Source organism: Pithys albifrons, chromosome 13 (genome assembly GCF_047495875.1).
Source record: "Pithys albifrons albifrons isolate INPA30051 chromosome 13, PitAlb_v1, whole genome shotgun sequence".
Lineage (NCBI taxonomy): Eukaryota > Metazoa > Chordata > Aves > Passeriformes > Thamnophilidae > Pithys > Pithys albifrons.
Window position 1 is genome coordinate 8,825,284 of NC_092470.1, and position 20,261 is coordinate 8,845,544.

At 38.3% G+C, this 20,261-nt stretch overlaps 1 protein-coding gene across 1 annotated transcript in view; it reads right to left on the minus strand.

Moving 5' to 3' along the window:
• The window catches only part of UNC13C (unc-13 homolog C), a 121,763-nt gene that overhangs the window by 35,518 nt on the left and 65,984 nt on the right, over window positions 1–20,261 (minus strand). Inside the window, exons 16-17 of the mRNA XM_071568541.1 lie at window positions 18,747–18,880; window positions 12,472–12,557 (exon numbers count right to left, since the gene is read on the minus strand). Of these exons, the coding sequence (XP_071424642.1) occupies window positions 12,472–12,557; window positions 18,747–18,880 (220 nt within the window). The remainder of the gene's footprint in view (window positions 1–12,471; window positions 12,558–18,746; window positions 18,881–20,261) is intronic.

Sequence of the window (20,261 nt, forward strand, 5' to 3'; positions counted from 1 at the left end):
TCAGCAGGAATGATGTTCTTGTGTAAATAGTATGTATTAAGAACTATCTATTTCAAAGATCCTTTTTGCTCCTTACTTCTGCTTGCTTTGCAACACAGTATCACACAAGTTTTTCATATATATTTGGATGTGAACCTAATTTTCTGTAACAGCAGGAGCATCCCGTCCTCTGTCACACACCTGAATGTGCCATTTGAGTCTCTGTCAGTGCAAACGCCCTGTGAGTTACACACCCTGTGTTCTTCAGATCTGACCAGGCATATTAAAAGAAAATTTTCAGTTTTATTATTATCCCAAATTGGCACTCCAGTAATATCACCATAGCATATGAGAAGTGTTTCAGAAGCATAATATTATGCAGTGAATTACTAAGTTTTGTGCAAATCAGCTTATGAAGTGCCCCTATGGGCTCTTACTGCCTTTTTAGCATTGCAGTAGCATTTTCACTTTTGTTGCCTTTTCCTCACACTCAAGAAAAATCAGTAAATCAGTTTCTGTCTAAATACTGCATTTATTCGCCTTCATGCTATTTGAGAGTAGTGCAAATTCTCCCCAGCATTGTAGCATTAGTTCCCAGCCTTAAAGAGAACCACAGAGAGAGGTGTGCGCTGACATGGTTCATACTTTCTAAAGACCTGAGGAATCTTTTTCTTTTTTGGCAGCAGGTTTTCCACAATCTATTACTGTAGAAAGCTAAATGACCAAACACTCACTCAATAAGCAGTAGTTCTTACAAGACAGGCCTGTCTTTCACTGAGAACAATTATCTTATTGCTGTGAAACTCACTTCACATCTACTGCATTATTTTATTAAAAATCTGACTGAGGTTGCATCCCAAAAGAGTGGCATTTCTGAAATGGGTAACATTTCTTTTCATTCAAGCATTGCATGGATGGCTTATTAGATTATACAATGTAACTTAGGAATGTTTGCTGTGATAACACAATCCAAGCAATGCTTATTTCAGATTTTGGAAATGAACTGCTGCCTCTAATGGAAAACTTAGAGGGTACAACTTATACAACACCACTCATTGATATTTTCTTTTTTAAGTTAAAATTTACAAACATTAGAGACGGGCACAAAAGTAATTCATGAATAATTGAGCTTTTTCTTCAGGCTGTTATACCTTTCACAGAGTATTTAAAGAGCTTCCTAGTGTATTACTTGTGAAAAATACATCCTCCATACCTAATATTAATGAATGAGAACATCAGCAAACACTTCACATGACCCCAAAGTCACTTAGCATCCATGCATTTTACCTCTTCAGTTTATATCAACCAAAGAACAGAGAAAAAGGTTCCTATATGAGTCAGCCCATGTCAATTTTGACTGGGTAATGGATGGGTTTATCCACAGTAACCATGGATTTTGGTTACAAAGCACAACCACCTCACTGTAGGTGTTCTGAATTTAGATTAGGACCAATGGATTGCTTTCTTCATTTCTGAAAAGCTTGCACAAGTTAATGCAAAGGTGAGACAGCAGAGGATACATGTACACATTTTGGAGATCTGTGCCTTTTCTCCTGGAAGGAAAGCTGGTGCCATGTTTCCTTATAGAGGCATATCCATTCTGGACTTTCTGGAAGACAGATGTAGTACCTGAACAGTACAACCTTTTTAAGAAAGTCCACTCTTGCTGTGCAAAATTATTATAACACTGAGTCAGTCAGTCTGGAACTAACCCTGCCAATTGTGTGCAAATGAGCTCAGCAGAGAGGATGATGGAAATACCTGAACTTTCTCATAATCGATTCAAGATAATGAAATCTCAGTATTGCAAACCTAATGTTATTAATCTTCTTTATATTCTGCAACTACTTTTATGAGACATTCTTGTAATGCAGCATATTTTTATAAGCTTCTATTAATCTACTGAGTTTCATAAAGAGGACATTTTCAGCACCTATCAGTGTTACTGGCATATCCTGTATTACTGTATCACACAGCAATGCAAAATACTGGTAGGATTTCTGTAAAGTGTGACATCTGTAAACCTTAGTCTGTTTGTATGGGGCACTTTAGCTCCTCTCTGTGTATTGCAGTTCCAGTAAGTGAAACTTTTTTACAGTATTGTTACCCTGGGGCGGGGGGGTTGGTATCTCATTGCTTTAATGCACACGTGCCTTCCACCTGCTCACAGGGACAGGCATGGAATTGCAACCACCAGGAAAACTGTGGAGTTGGTGCATCTCAGTGGTACAAATTAGAGGGACAGTAACACCTTTAAGATTTCCAGGAAGCAACAGCACTGAGGAAAGAAAAACAAATCTGTTCGGGTGTTGTTTGTATAACCAAGAAAGAAGAGAGAGCTTTTTAAAGACTATTACATGGAATCCATTAATATATGCAAATGTATTTGGTGTGTGATGAAATCAGCCATAGATTTGGTGACAATGTATCTGGCAAATAATCTAATTGCAGGCAGTTGTTCTTCTACAGAAAAATCTCTAAAGAGACATAAGGGGGAGGACTATAACCCAAGGTACCTTCCTCACAGGCCTGTGACCAGGCAACAGTACTTTGGAATCACATTTGATTTCTTTTCTCCAAAAATTGCTAAAGAAAGTTGAGATTATTTTCTTAGAGCAACAAATAAAAGTCATATTGATGACTTGTTGAGCAGAAATGTCTACATGGCACTAAAGACATAATGTCATTTAACAAAATGGAGTAGACTCTTGTTCATTACAGAATCCTTTTTTCTTTTTAACCTTGAGGTAATAACATCACTCTGAGTTTCCATGTAACTTTTGATATGTATTAGTTGCTAAAAAAGGAAAAAAGGGTAAACTAACAACCTTCATAAAAGATGAACATGTTAAATATTCAGATAATCAATTTGATATTTTGTTCAACTCTGATTTTTCCTTATTTAGGTACAAAAACTAGAGAATTTTTTTCAACAGCAGTTTCCTAGCTACTTTTTTTTGCAGCGATGTACAGTTAAAGTACTTGAAGGATTCTAATGAGATTGTTTTAAAGCATACTTCAAATCTTTATGAACAAGAACTGCAAGGAAATTAGTCTGCAGAAAATGAACAAATTGACTAGATACACATAAATATATATACATATGTAACAAAAAAGCTTTTACAGTTTTCAAGCTTTATGGACAATCTTTCAGGGATTAATAACTACTACAAAGAATATTTACGTGTAGCAAATTAATTATATCCCAACCAGTTGGTTTGACTGACATACACACTATTGCCCTACAGTTTATTAAAATAGAAATGGTTGAGACTAAGCATATGAGAATTGTGTCTGGATTAACTGCAAATGTTCACATCAAAACCCAGCTGTTATTTTCAGCCACTGCAACATAATTTTGTATTACTTGCGATAATTACTTACCAATCCTCCTAGACACTACCAGCTGCATATTTTACCTACTTTTTTCAGAACTGTTGTTTCAGAAACCCTGCTAGTTCCAAATTTTCAGCTGCCTAATTGGGAAGAATATGCACGACACAAACTGAGTCTGGCCATTGGGAGAGCAGCCCCTCCAAGGGAAGGCACTGATTGAGTGGGGATTGATGCCCTCTCTGCATCAGTGGGGAAACATTACATCATGTACGTGTGTTTGGGATAAAAGCAGAACTCAGTGTTTAGTGTTCCTGATCCCAGTGACACTTTCCTACAGTACTGGAACGGTTGCTATGCCACTGCCTTACTAAATGTGGATATTATGCTTAGAGTGCTCTTGACTTAATCTCTGTCCTGCTGAAGTAAACCTGGACTCTGAATGTAACCCAGTGGATCAGGCACCAATGAAGAGAAATGTAAACTCAAACGAAGTTCATAACTGATTTAGAAAAAGAAACATTAAATTTTACAAGACAACTCCTTCCAGGATTCTTGTACTTTGCTAAAGGCAATGGAAGTCACAGGTTATTAACTGAAATACAGAGTAGGACACAACTAATTGACAATGAGGCATAATTTACACTGATTTTGATAATGTGAACGACTACTGGCCTTTCTGAAAGGGCTCCTTGTGTCAAGATAAATATAATAAACCAAAAATTGAAAAAATTCTGTCATTACCTTCTTTTAAGGTTACACTTACCTCTAATTTACAACTAAACCCCCATTTAATTCTCCTTTCAATATATATATTGTGTCTTTCATAACAGACTTCTATATATTCAATCTTTTGCTTACATTTACTCAGAAATTTTCATAAAAATATCTTTGAACACTTTTCAAACACAATGGATTGCACCTTGAACATGTCTACGAGGAAATCAAGCTGTGCAAATGGGAAACAGGTATAGGGAGACCAAGGGAATTGCTGCCAGACTCATTTCAGTGATGCCCAGTGACAGGATGAGGAGCAATGGCCATAAAATAAAGCACACGAAGTTCCAGCTCAACATGAGGAAGAACTGTACGTTAAGGGTGGCAAAGCACTGGAACGGGCTGCCCAGACTGGTCATAGAATCTCCTTCTCTGGAGACATGAAAACCCATGTGGATGCTTTCCTGTGTCACCTGTTCCAGATGACCCTGCCTTGGCAAGGGGGGGTTGAATTAGTTGATCTCCAGAGGTCCCTTCCTAACAATTCTGTGACAGAGACCAGGGAAGGAAGGCAGACTGTCTTATTCTGAATGGCAAGAAAAAATGGATTTGCTGTTGTTTTTTGTTTTCTCGCCTGCAGTGGAAGTGGGCTAATCAATCCATGACAATGCAGTGCACTTTAACAGCTGATATGGCATTGCTCTTTATGTGCAAGGAGGAGCTTTCAAAGCAAGAGGCCATTTACTCAGAGTGCTTCACTCTGCTTCACATTTCACAGCAGGTACAGAAGAGTTCAGGGTCACCTGCTTGGAGTCTGAAAAGGCAGAGCTGTACAAAGTTTCCCGGGAGAGGTTAATGTCTCATGGGAGCTTCAAGGGCATCAAATGCCAGTGTTAGATACTACCTGAGAGATGCAACACGTAATATCATGAGGGATGTGTGAATCTGCTTCAAACAACCCTACCTTTTACTCACAACACTGCATTTGCCATTTTTTACCTACTGTGTTATATTGCCTAAATGTGTCAAATCACTTTAGGCAAATTAACTTTGATATCTCCTTAACATTATTTACTTGCTTTTTTTACTCCTAATTTTTATTCCTTATTACTTCTACTAGTCTTATCAACTAATTAACAACTTCCAAAGCCAAATACTTCCAGAAAAGTGAAGGGGTTATCACCAAAAAGGCAATTCAACATGCAAGATGCACATTGTGATTAAGCATAAACTTGCTCAGTCCTGATTTCTGCTAAGACAAACTTACTGCAAGTTACTAATATCAACCTCAGTATAAATTTTACCCTTCAATATCACATCAGAGTGAAATTTACATACCATAATGCTAAATAGATAATAAAATTCAAAGCACAAACAGTCAGAGACAAAATTCTGTCTCTGGATATACACAGCTGCTATTGATTCCAAAAAGAAATCAGCACTTGCTTTCAACAATCTGAATTGTGCTTTTTTTAACTGTTGGTGGAATTCTTGCTTTGTACATTTATTGACCATGGAAAGTGTAAGAAAATGGAAGCTATGGATGGAACAGAAGAAATGGCCCGTCCAATCTGGTGATGATGATTAAAGCCTTTGTTCTGAAGAATACGATGGAAAGTTCAAATACTTCATACTGAAGTTTCAACATCTATTCAAAGTAATCACATAACCAGAAAGTAATAAAAGAGGAAAAATAATGCTGCTGTAGAAATCCAATTTATATTGATCAGTCTTTCATAAACTTCTAATATGTACAAAAATTGCAAAATAAAGAGAGAATACATGCCCCATCCCTGAAAGTGTTCAAGGCCAGGTCGAACTGGGCCCTGAGCAAACTGCTCTAGTGAGTGACATCCCTGCCCATGGCAGGGGGGTGGAAACAAGACAGTCTTTAATGTCTCTTCCAACCCAAATCATTCCATGATTGTATTCTTTGCAATTACAATACTTGAATTTGGATGGAAAACAGAATAAAGGTAACAAAAACCACTTCATCAGCATTGCAACTTAATGACTTAATACTCAGATTTGCATCTTCAATGGCATTTTTATGACAGGTTCTTCTATTTACTTATTGTTTCATTTTAAAAAACATGTATTTCCATGAAAGAAACAATTAGAGCTGATTCTCTGCTCTTTGCCTGATCACAAGTGTGCAAAGTGAGCACAAAACCTCACCAAACAGGCTTGGTAGCATTTTATAAGCAATTAGTAGACTTAAGTACAAAACAGGAAGAATCAGGCAGCAAGATAAATGTGAGGATGCACTTTAATAATTACCTGGGTTGTATCCGCCTCTGCCTGGAAAGGCAAAACCACAGAAGTGTTCTCTGATTCTTACCCAGCAAATTGTGCTTAAGGCTTATTAAAAGATAATGTGGGAACAAGCAGTTTTAATGGATTTATCCTACACTCCTGGGGGTGCTGGAAGCAGTATCAAATGTTTAGTTTAGAACTACTGCACTTGCCCATAAGGGGAAATTCACCTCAGCATCTACAGGAGAAACACACGAGTGAATCTCTGTAAGTGGAACAGTGTTTTGTGTTAAGAAAGCTGTTATTGCTTACTGTTTCTCAAAGGAAGTAAGTCCAAACTAGAGGCGGGTTCCCTGGGTGCTTAGCTCCCCATGTGCAGCACCCAGGTCCCACTGCTCTGTGTGAGCATTAGGCAGCTCCTCTCTGACACACACAGGGGGAAGAAACCACTCAAGCAAAGAAAAGAATGAAAGTTTCCCCCAGCCAGCACATGCAGAACTGTTCTGTACAATGCAGATACTTTGAGACTTTCTGGGGGGACTAAGTCACATTCTTGCTATGTAATTGATTCAGACAAAATTTGTAACTCTATCTTTTGTAAAAATGTGAGATGCAATGAAGTGGTATCATCTTACTGATAAAGAGCAGTAAGTAATCAAGGACAAGAAGAAAGAAGCAGCAAACTATCTTCTAGGCTGAGATACCTTATAAACTACAGAGGAAGCCCTGTCTGCCCCTGCTGGGGACAGGGGGATATTCAGCCCCTCCAGCTGAACAGAACACTCCTCCCCTCAGCTCATGGGTTTCTGGACGGGCCAGGGCCAGGTGAGCTATAAATAAGCCATATTTTCTAATCAATGTAGGGTTCTTTTAAAGCACCATTTGCAGTTGTGTAACTTATCTAGCAGGGTAGTAATAGAATAAGTAACAAAAACTAACAAAAGATTGTCTTGCTTACAACTAGGCAATGTTCAGGAAAAGTTTATGCACAAATGTTTTACAGTAAGTGACTGCCTGGGTATGAGCTAATAATAGTGTTTAAGAACAAGATTAATATTCACTGGTTGAAAGAAAAATAAGGACTGAGCTTTCATTATTAAATATATGGGACAATATCACAATATTGAGTGACAAAGACTAAACAAGGAAGTCAGGCATTCACTGAGGCATTACATTTTTTCCAGTAGCATCTGGCACATGAATACACCCCCAGTCAGACACAAGGAGGCTTTAACTTACTAAGTTTACTGTAGACTTGTACTGCAGTAATACTTACTGTTCTGATTATGGTTCAATACGTAAAATCCAAGAAAATGGGTTGGAGGACAACAAAATGATAGATATAGCAGGCACATCCCCAAGTGCCAGGTTGTGCCATATTGAGGTAATTCTAAGTAAGATGACACATTGGTACAGCACAATACAATGTCTTGAAGAAGTACTAACTCAGCCCATGGGAACAGTTCTGTCCACTTCATCTGTCTTAATTACTGTGTCTAATTAACTCCAATGAAACAGTGCCATTTGGTATGGCTACAGTGCTTTTCAGGCAAGCCTGGAGATCTGTGTTGCACACAATAGGGGTGGATTCTCCCACCTGCAAAGCTCAGCACCCAGGAGACACAGGCTGTAGCTGCTGTTGTTAACACTGTTGTCTGTTCTGCTGACCAAAGAACACTTCCAACTCCAACTATGCCAATATTCTATCTTATTGTCTGCCAAAGGAAAGTTCAACCCCAACTGTAATGCCCTTGTCTTTGCTTTTACAGACTCTCTGAATTACCATGAGACTACTTGTTCCTGAGGTCTCTGAAAAAAAGGGATGGAATACCTTTGTTCAGTGCAGAAATGAGATTGACTACATTAAAAAGGCTTCATATTTTGATAGCAATGAAACTCTACATTCTGGTGGATGCTGCCTTCTTGTGCTTTCCAAACCCTCAGTCTCACCTCCCCAGATCAACTCTTCTGCCTCCTTCTAAGCCAAGGTTATATTTACAAAAGGGAACTTATTAAATTTGGAGGAGAAATAGATTTGAAATCTGCCACCAAATTGCATGACCTTTCTCTGGGCAACATTAGCTCTTTTGGTTTTTTTTTTCCTATGCTGTCTCTGTGCTCAACATCAACTCACAGACTTGGCTCTTCTCTTGCAAATCACTTTATCAGTTTTTGTTGTGAAGGAAGTATCTGTCAGAGAAACATGGAAACGGTACCTGTTGTGCACTGGGGACAACAGCAAACCTGAAAAGCAAATTTAAGTTAAATGTGTGAAATGAAGGAATGACTTTCTTGTTTTTCTCCTATTTTTAGAAGGCCTTCAGAATCTTAGCTCTGCAGGATTGAGACTGTCTATTGGTGTATTTACAGAGCAGCCAGAGCAGCTAATTAATTTCTAGCCTGATCCTGCTCTTGACTTCTGGCTACTATCAGAATTAGATTATCATAATAACAGCAATTAGGATGTTCTGATTCCAACAGACTGGATGGCTTCAGACACTTGATCTGACCTATTCAAAAGTTAGAGGTCTTAAAGATATGAAAATGACATTTCTGAGGAAAAAGAATAAAACAGATACTGCGTGTCTAATTTCAGCTCATTGCCCTCTCATCATCTTTTATCCTTTGCATCGTCATACTTGTAAAGGAAAACATTTCCTGCCATATGAAGTCAGTAACAAATCACTTGCACTGCTTATCAAATTCTCTCTGTTCTCATTTTTTGTAGCATAAATGTAGAATAACTGGGGGATCAGAGAGTATAAAAATATTACCATCCTATAAGATCAGATATGCTTGTGTAAACGAAATGCCAAACAACAATGTATAATCCATCATACAAACCACTGATGCTTCATGAATAACATGAATAAAAAAAAACCTCAAAGGGACCAAATCTAAGGAAGTCAGTTCTCAAAGAAAAATGTCGTACCTTCTCCATGCAAAATCTATACATGACCATAATTCCAAGCTACTTTGATCAGAAAAAAATAATTAGAACTAGTGCAAACTCCACTTGTTAAAATTTGCCTAAAAATTTTAACACTATGCAAAGGCTAGACATTTTTATTAACTTAGATTGGAAGAAAATCTAGAATGAAATTATGAACTTGACACCAGATTTTAGTACAGTTTGCTTTCCAAGGCATGCCAGCTTGGCACAGGGCAGCCCCGATCTCGGCAGCTGTGGAGACCTGAGCTGTGCTGCGGGATGTCCCCTCCACCCTCACCAGAAAAGCGAGCTGTCCCCCACCCGCAGCCACCTGCCCTGCAGTGCCCGCCTTCTGCCTGGGTATTCACACAGACGCAGCTGCTTTGCTTATCTCTACCAAAAAGCCACGGTATGGGAGCTGCTGTCCCCTCTGCCTTCTCCATGGCACAGCTGCACTCCCAGCTGGGCTGTCCCAGGCAAGGATGAAGGAGCAGGGAAGGCAGCGGGGGGCAATGCTGCTGGGTTGGACTGCAGAGGAGGAGCAGCAATGCTGCCCAGCCCCCGAGCAGGGACAGGGGGCACCCAGCAATCCTGCCCAGCAGCAGCTCCACACAGCGCCCGAGCAGGGACAGGGGCCATCCAGCTGTGCAGGGAGGGGGCAGAGCCTGAACAGCCGTTCTGGGCTGCGCTCAGGGAAAAGGAACATAAAGTCGATGCACCAGTATTGGTTTTCTGTTAGAGAATGGAGATACGACAGGCTTATTTCCTAAATTTAAGCTGATGGGTGTGGCTGGGAATGCATGAGGTGGGTAGAACCAGAAACAGTATCTTGGATGAGCAAATTTAATCTTTTTTATCACATGAGCAATCCTTTTGCAAACAATGTTGGACTAGTTCATTGCTTCTTGATTGGATGCAGAAAGGAATCAACTTGGTAACACAAAAGATGCTTCTTCAGGAGATTAATACTAAATTGGATCAGGCAAAGATTGCAATCACAGCCCTGGACACTACATATGAACAGATGGTAGCCCATGTTAATAACTTGGAAGGCGAGAGTGGCGTAGCAGAATGCAATGCATTTTAATGAACTCCATTAAAACCACGAGGACCAACTGTGACAATATTTAAGGGCCTGCTAATATCTTATAGAATTCAAAGCAAAAATATTTATTGCCATTAACAACTGAGTTGAACTCAGTTTGTAGGATATCTATGGAAAGAATAAATGATTAAAAAATCAGCAGAGCTGGGGAGTGAAGCAGCATGCTGATCTGTATTTTGTGACTAGATTTACTGAGGTTCCTGTTTAGGAATGAAACCATAGAGGGTGAAATTGTGTATATTTATAATAATTTATACTAATTTAAATTTCCTGTAGTTATTATACAGAGGAATGGTTTCACTACTGATTCTGGAAATGACTTAGAATTTCTAATGACAAGAATGGCATTTGCTCTCCTCAGAAAGACAGTATCCACAGCAATATAGACATGAGACCATATTCAGGGACTGGTTTGGAATAGACATAAAAAGTCAAGTGCCTCCTAATGAATCCTCTATATCACTCTCTGCAGAATTAGGATTAATATTAACATTAATATTTGTTTTAAAGTCCTGATTCAGTCCAACCACCCACACTTCATATATTGTATTATTAACTCTTCCTCAAGAGCTTCCTGTTCTATTCTTTACAACCTAGAAACAAACCACGGCTTGATGTGGAGCTGCCTTTTGAGTGATCACATGCCCTACTTAGCAAATAAAGGGAATTATGGCCTGTGAATCATCTTGGAGCTGTACAGAATGTTTAGAGCTCAATGACTAAAGCACTACAAGCATTGGGGTGCTCAGGGATGTCCGTGTGCAGAGCAGAACTGTACAGTCAAGGTTAGGAAAACATGGCAAACAGTGGCTGTTGGAAATGTTTAGGAATCTGTGCTAACTATCTGTAAGTGCAGTTACAACACTAAGTGGCTGAGCAGCGGTTTTCTGAGGGCTGTTCTCCAGACAGGAGATTGTTCCACCAGGAATATGTTCTAATCTGAAATAGTGGCTTTCATTTGGTTTTCATGCTTCTCAGCTCTTGGAGGATTTTGCCTTGATTGATCTCTCAATGGATAATCTCCTGCCTGACAAGCTTTCTCAGACCTGTACTTTTGATTCACTCTGACATGACTACAGATCACTGTCAAACATTAGTTTGAACATCTCCTCCTACCCACATCTTAGATTTCTCATGCCTTCTGTTGTCATTCTATATATTATAATTGCCTTTGTTCCTTTCTTCCTGTCTTTTCCTCTGCTGTGCTTAGTATGCAAATTCTACATTCAAATAACATAATTAACAAAATAAAGTATCACAAAAGCAGATCAACAAAATAGTTCTTCCTTCAAAAGGCATCCTATTCACTCATCTTCTCTCTCTTTTTCTTCATAAAAATCTACCCTATCATCACAGTACCACCATGCTCATATTATCACATTAGACATTCTGGACAAAAAAATGTAGAAATGAATCTTAAGTATTTTTTTTTAAATTTTTTGTGTCTGTTGAATTGCATTATTTTTTAAGTCCAACCTCTTTTTTTTTCCACCCTGTCAGACTTGCTCTGTTGTTAATAGCAGACCTAACCAAAGACAATGGCAGTTTCATGTGGGTATTTTTACTTGGCTTTCTGCAATAGCCATATTTTAATGAGTGGGTTTGAAGCCATTAGCTGGAGACTATCTGTAGAAAAAAATATATATATTTTAGCAATGGTTAACTAAGGATTTAGGGGATAAAGTGAAACTGCATTTGATTCTGCTGGAACTAGAATGAATATAACCTGCTTTTTGAGCAGAAAAAGGTTTGCTTTCTCCATAATTTTATTCTATAAATGTTTCTTACAGACAAGTTAGCAATTTTCAGCTAGTAAGAAAATATGGAGTGTCTGTAATGCTCTCCAGTAAGCATATTTGTGGTTCTTTCGACACTGATGACTTTTGTCAGATCAAGATGATAAGAAATAGCATTTCAAGTTACAATTCCTTTGTCTCCTCCTTCCACAGATAACTTCTTATAGTCACATTGCAATGATTTCCCTCTTTTATAAAGCTTCTTTTTCATTACCCTGTGAAGCATCTTAAACAATTACCCATAAAGCTCTTCCCCCCTCCCCCACCCTCCCGAATCTGATGCTGGGTGTTACTTGCACTGGAAATCAGTCTTGGTGAACCCTCCAGTGTAATTAATAGCTTGTTGTAATTACCTTCCAGAGCATATTTCATATCCTGGGCAAACAGTGTCCACATGATTTCAGCACTGATTTTTCCCATGTTCAGCTCTTGAGGGAACCTGCAATCAATCACAGTACATCAGTTCACCTGCTGTTAGAAATGATGCTTCCAGCTGCACAGCAGAAAGGCAAACATTTCCACAGAACAGTTCCTCTAGTATGCACTTGCTGTATTTTATGTTTTGTACAATTATCTAAACCATCCAATCTTCAAATACAAACTTCCTTAATGTGGAGGCCTGGGTAAGTAATTAGTTGAATGTTGCACTAATTCCCTTACATGACATTTTAAACCAAGAAACATCCATCTATCTTGCAGACAACCCCTCAACTTTACATAAATCAGATGTCTTCTCAGAAACCTGATACAGTTGGTTCAGATGTTTAGCAGCTGAAGGTTTGTCTTAATTCCCTTATGACACTGGCAAACAGTGGGGCTGTCTGAGAAGCTGTACTGGTTTATCCTAATTGAATCCAATTCACTGTCTCAAGACTTCCATCTTGAAGTATAGATAAAGCACTACAGAATATAACAGAGAGTGGAATGCAGGTTTTGATTCAAAATTTTAGTTTTGGTCTTATGCTTTGTGTTATCTTTGAGAAACAGTCCTTTTTAGATACATTCTACTGTTACCAATTCAGTATTTTTTCCACAACTTTTTCATACGTCTCATCTGCTTCTTATTTTATGTAAAAGGAAAGCTTTAATCTTTCAGTTACCATCTTCACTGCTGGCTACCAGCAAAAGCTGACATTGTAGTGACAGACACACTGTTTTATGTCCCATTTAAAAGGAGAGCTGTTTGTCTTAATAAAAGGACTGTCCCTGATGCAGGTGTGGGATGCTCTCAGGGCACAGAAGCAGATCAAGGCAGGTCATGCAGCTGAAGAGCAGAAAGGCCATCACAGAACCTCTGAGTGTTAAAGCAGTTGTTTGCACCACAGGGTGCAGAGAAAGCCACATGAAAACACCCACAGTTCACCAAACACACATCAAACAAGGAAACCCCATATTCATGAGGAAATACACAGAAATGCCTGACTTTTGCCTTGAGTTGACTACACCACTTTATACTACCAGAGTTTTGCTCTTTTACTGAAGCACTAATCAAATCCAGAAAATACTCTGTAATAATTTTTGTAAAAGTGTAAGAATTTTTAAAGCTCTTGTTGACAAAGAAAGAATGAGAATTATGTGTAACTTTAAAGTGGTAGCAGTATGATCTAATTAATGGATTCTTTCCAGGGAAATATTTGACCTTGATCATATCTGCAGAGAAAAAGTACTTAAACAGCTCATTAGCTCAGTCACTTTAATAGGAGGCAATTGCTAGCTCAGTTCACTGAACCTTCTTTATGGTCATGGGTGCTCAACTAAAGAACTTTGTATTAATTCTGCTAACACAAAATTAATTGCTCTACAAAAGCTGAAATGCATCTCAGCTGTCTTAATTTCTTTACCTTTGGTCCAGTCTGAGTGTTCTCTTAGCACCAGACTTGAACTTTGACAGTGGTGTTCTGAGGAAGTATTTAGCTGTTGATTTAATATTGACACTGTCTTTTGACCACAATGCAAAGCTGGGGCTGATAAAAATGCATTTGTTTGATTAGTGATATATATATATGTGTGTGTGTGTGTGTGTGTATGCATTTTAACTTGTCAGAACCCATGCACACACAAAGACTGCAGTGATTGTGTTGTTAAGTTACTGGAGTCCAGCACAGTGTCCTGGGTTCATCCTACCTGATCTCACTTAGGTGAATTCTAAAACTGATGACAGTTTTTACACCTCTAACAGAGACTGGTGGGTATTGCAGAGCTATCAGAGTTGTGGGCATTATGTGAGTGGCAAGGGTGTTGTTGCAGTGCTACTGCCCAGGAGAAGGTGACACAGCTTAACACACAACATCTACCACAGGCTGAAAATAAATGGTACAGAAGGAGCTGTACCATTATTAAAGGGAAGGGATAAACAAATGCCACATTCTAAAGCATCTACGTAAGTAAGGAATTTTTGTATTATTTGTATTTTATCACCTTATTCTTAGATAAAAAAAGACTTCTCTTTTTCCAGCTATTTCAGAATTTGGTCCCTAAGCAGCAGAAAAGCAGAGAAAATTCTCATGCAAAGCTCTAAAAATTATATTTCCTAATCTTTGTAAAAACCGTGTATTTTCACATTTCTCAGTGAAGCAAAAGGACAACCAGGAGAGTGCTTTGTTAGTCATTTTGTTTGCTCTTGCTACAGTTATTTCTGTTCCATAGGTCATAATTTCCCCAATTTCCCTGCCATTCTTAGAGCAGTACTGTAAACCCCTCAGTTTATCCATAACAGTTAGGTTGCCTGTACATGATTTCCATGTATTTCCAAAACAACTAAAGTGCATATAAAAGAGAGCTACTTATAAATATCTTCACTCTATTGATTTTAATTAAGCAAAAATTTAGTGCAAGTTGTTCTCACTGGCTAGTTCTAACAAAGGGCTATATATAAAACCACAGATCAATGCAATGAAATTGAACTTGGCCTAAATGAAAAGAATAAATAAAACCCCCAAAGCATTTATCCCTGATAGTACTGCATGTCTGTAGTTCAACCCTGAACTAAGATAATCCTATATCATGACAATTAAAAATGCTTTTTCTTAATTTGTGCTGTCAAATGTTCAGTCTGCTACATTTTGAGACTATCAAAGTCCCTGAACCTCGGACATACATTCTCAGAATAACTCATATTCCATACTTGGTTGGTTCAGTCTCATTCAGGTACTAAATCTCATGGTCCTGGTGGGTGAATACATTCATTTTTGTGCTGTCCTTGCAGCAAGAGGTTACATGACACCATCTGCAGAGCACTGGCAGTGGTCACTGCTTCACTAACCCTTAAGAGAAAAGTTCTATCTGATTTTGGAAAATATGTATTCTGTTTAAACTGTGAGCAAAGAGTTCATTTATTCTGATTTTCTGGGCCCTATTCTCCATCTATCCAAAGTTTTTATTTTTAAACAAAGTAACATTCCTTTTCTTAATGAAAATATCAAGGGACAAGACAGATACATTGTGCTATAAAACTAATGGTCTATGTACTAATCTGTTCCTACAGTGTAGGATACATTGCTACATGAGAAAATGACAGTGAGTATTGTGAAAAAAACACTGTATGGCTTTGTTTCACACAATAATGTTCACAAGTTCAGTGAAAGAAGTGATATTAATATGTTTCCACAGAATAAAGTGTAACTGATAATGGGAACTATCACTCAGTCGAGACACAAAACACATCAGCTACACTTTCCACCATCAAAGCAGCATCCCAGAGTCAGCCTGACACAGCCCAGTTCATCACACAGTGCACCCTGATTTCCTTCACTTCTTTCCATGATTTTTTTTCCCTGTATGTTTCATAACTCACTGACTCACAGGCTGCTGTTTCTTCAATAAATTACTAACTGTAACTTCACAGTTTTCTCAAACATCCTATATCCTGGTGCATGAGGAAATTGCTCCCACAGATGGCACGAGCCAGTACTTTCCATAGTGGAGGGAGTGTGTGGAATGCAGTGTGACCACAGAGAAAACAGATCCTGCCATTGCAGAGGCCTAAGGAGGAAAAAAGAACAAATTGCAAATCCCCACTAGAGCTGCCTTGTTTCTTAAATCTGTACTACAATAACAACTTGATTGTTCCAGGGGTGTGTGTGTGTGTGTATACATATACAAATATATATATATATATACACCTCCACACAAAGATGTGCAGAGGCACAAAGTTTAGATCTTGCTTTCAAAATGCACAAGCACATTTCAGTTAAAGATTTAGTTCTTGATTTGTTGTTCCTTTGATTATTTATTTGGATAGTAAATTTTGTCTCACAACACATACAATGCACATTTACAAGTAAGAGGAAGTCCTAGATTTGCTTCTGGATCAGATTCCAAACACATTTTACATTGTTTAACTACCAGAATGAGAATTTTACAACTTAAACAGCAGCCCATGTTTTTCCCCTCAAACTTGTCAAGTTTCTTATGCCACATGAGAACTGCAGGTTGCTCCCACACTCCCTGGAGGGTGTGGTGTGGTCTGGCAGGGGCTGCAGTGCTTGCTGAGGCAATCACATTTCATTTGGATTCATAATCTGATACCATTCAAACTACTGTATCACAGCACAATTTTTGCCTCTAAGGTAGATATAAAAATAGGGTTTCCAAAAATGGTTGAGGAAAAGAATTCTGAGCAATATTATACAATTGTGAAAACTCCTATCAGAATGCTTGGAGCTCTCCTGGGGATCTTCACTTACCTCATTTCTAAAATAGATTTCAAATGGATGTAGGTCTGAATATTCCACTGAGACACTGCATGGCCATGTATCTGATAAGGAGTCAGAGTTTTGCAATATTTTTATGTATTCAACTTATATTTCCCTTTCATCCATTTGAATCCATTTTCTTTTCTGGGGTAAGGAAGGGGAAGAGACTGGCTGTCAATTTTCCTCAACAGTTTTTACGTGCTGCTTTTGTGTCAGGAGAAGCTTTTTTTTATAGGTATCCAAAGTAACTCTGAAGAGTTTTTGAAGTTTCCCCCTGCCCTCAACCTCTTCATCTTTTGCTCCTGGTGTCTCCTACTCCTCAAAGACACGTTATTCTCTGTGTTCACTCTTTCCCTTACAAAGCAACAGTGAAAATGGGAGGGAAGTCAGAGACACCAGCACTCCCCCTTAATCTGTCCCAATTCCGTCCACTCCTGATTCTCTTTTCACTTCTTACACAATCACTCAGCTGTACCCTGGGGAACCTACTAATCCCTTTAGAACTCTGTTCTTTATCCCTTTACTTTCTCTCTCACATTTGTATAAAAATATAGCTAGAAAATATTTTAAGGATAATTTACCCTCAATTACACTTGTTTAATTTTGATGAAGAGACTGAAATTAAATACATGTGGATATTTGTTTAATTAGATGTTTTATAATCAGTGTCTTCATTATACAGCTGACAAAAAGTTGAGCTTTTGTTAGTGGAGGAACTTCACAGTAAGTTGTAAAAATAAAACAACTAGGAAAGGGTTTTCTTTACTCTGTAGGGTAGGATTTAACTCCTTAAGAAGGTCAGTTCAGAAAATCATTGAACAAAGAGATGTTTATTGTCCAGAACTGAAACAATCCTTCATTTACTTAAAGGAAGGAATCAGGAGGCAAAGGAATATCTCCCAACTTCTGGTTATCACCAGGAGGTTTCTTTGTTAATGACACTGTGAGCCCATAAACAGTATGGTACTTTTTATCAACAAATAAGCACATCTCAGTGTGCAGAGTGCCTTTCAGTACCTACCCTGGATTGGCTGAAATAAACAGTCTTGTTCCTGCTCCCTTCAGCCCCTTTGGTTAAATGCAGCTGCAGACACCTCTATTACTTGTTTTGTAATAATACAGAAGTTGGTTTCAATTTTAACTTTTGCATAAGTCATTACAGATAAATTCTGACCAGCTTTGCTACAATCTCTCTGTAAAAGAGCTACAAGAGCTAAAGGACCTAAAACAGTTCCCTTGGGCCTCATCTCGTCCCATTTCAATTAGTGCTCCAGCAGTTCCTCCAGCTGTAATATGGGAAACATGAGCCTTTGCACTCCCTCTATTTCTTTCGTGTTCAGACCTAGCACTCTGTCCCCTCCTCCTGTGTTTATCGATTGGTTCTCTCTTTCCTACTACTGCATCAACCTGAAGTTATTTGACTTGTCTTGGTTATTGATTGCACCTCCCTCAACTGTTACATCTTCAATTCTGAGAAGTCAACTTCCATCTCCAGGATATTGCTCTCCATTTTATGAATGTTCCAGTCAGTGAGCCTGGGCTTTCTCCCCAGTCAGTCCTGAGTTTGCAGAGGCTCCTTTGTGAAGTTCATTATTCTTTCACAAATAACTCCCTAAAACTGATGCCTAAAAGAGTCTCAGCATGATCTGACACCCATGTGTGCCAAGGTACTATAATAACAGTGCTTTCACACCTTTTCACTGACCCTTCCCTTCTATCCATTTAGTTCTCTTGCTTAGTATTTTGCTACTAAACTTTTTGGGATGGTTTATATTCTCTTTTCATTATCAGAACACTAAGTTTTTATCAAACTATAGCAATGTTATTTTCTTCATAGAGACCTCTAGCTACATTCTACTGCTTCAGGTGGATTTCCTGTCCTTATTTTAATAAATCCAGGATTCTTAGTTTTCATGCGCAAATTAAATACTTACTGGTTCAAGATTGGTGTATATGCAGTTTTATCTTCATCTATAATGGTGACCATCAGAGTAATAAGCTGTGCCCAGAAATCCAAGTTCTTTGTTGTTGGTCCCTGTTCTTCTTTAGGAACTTCTTGTTTCTTGCTCTGTTAAAACAAGATTGAATACATTTTTATCAGAGAAATTAGAGAAAATATTATGAGATTTCCACCTACAGATTATTACTTGGCTGGGAAGAGTGACATACTAAGAATCTTCAGAGATTTTGGAAAAAAAACTGGCTATCCAACTTAGAGTAGATGGCATGAAATACTGTACTTGGCTGTGGACAAATATTAAAAAAAAACAGACAGTGCAAAGATTGTCATATCAGCAAAGAAGATCAATAAAGTATGTCCACACTTTAATTAAATACATCCTTAAATTCTTTGTTGTACTGAAACTGAGTGCAGGTAAAATTATCTGCTGAGGCAGAACTTTTATACCCTACACAATAAAGACCAAACTAATCAATGCGAAGGAGTATCTAATGTTTTGTTTTGAATAATGTGCTGAGGGTATTTGGCCTAACAGCTGCTATGCTGTATGGTCTAAATGAAGAAGCAGTTAAGTTTCCCTCTATTTTATGGAGAATTTTGCAATTTTTTTTTGTCTCACCAAAGTGCACATTTACACCTACATTTTGTATCTACAGCTTTGATTTATGACTTCTTACCCTACAATTTGTAGACAAAAGCATTTTTCAGCTCCTTGTTTGAAAGAAGTATCAGATTCCTTATCAATGTCCAATAAATAACTTCATTGCAGAGGCCCAAATACAAAAATAACTGGTTTTAGCTCTGTATGGACACACACATCCATACCTACATAATTTCTGCCACACAGAAGTTTGTCTGGACATGCTCTTCTACACAGCTGAGGCAGAAAGGGGTCTCAACTAGAAAGCCAGAAAAATCTGTGCCTGTGATCCTGCAAATTTAAACAGATATTCACTGCACTTTTCATTCCTAGTCCAAACCCTCCCACTTCAATGGACCTCGTGTCTTTTTGAATAAACACAACACTGTATTAGTGCCAGTGAATTGATTAAATGCTATTTTAACCTCAATTAACTTTTATCTATTAGCAGCATTTAAAATGGCAGAAAGGGAATTTCAACAACACTTAATTGAAATTGTTTTTGTGGCCACTGTGGAATATTTTAGAAAAGTATCATTAATCACCCAGCTCAGCTGAACTCCAACTGGTACCACTCTGAATGTCTAAAGCAACTGGACTAAAGCTCAGAAGCAGGTACAGGGGACAAAGGAGATGGTCTGGTGTCACTGAGAGTTAAGAGCCCCACATGCAAATGAGAGTGCTTTTTGAAACACAACTGAACACTGGGGCATTGTCACTCACAGGGACTGTCCTTGGCGCACATTATATTGTTGTTAGAAGGCCTTGTTTCTACATCAAAGATTTATGTCGCGTATACCATCTTTTTCTCTGAAGCCAGTGCATGTTTAAACCAAACCAACTGAAAGG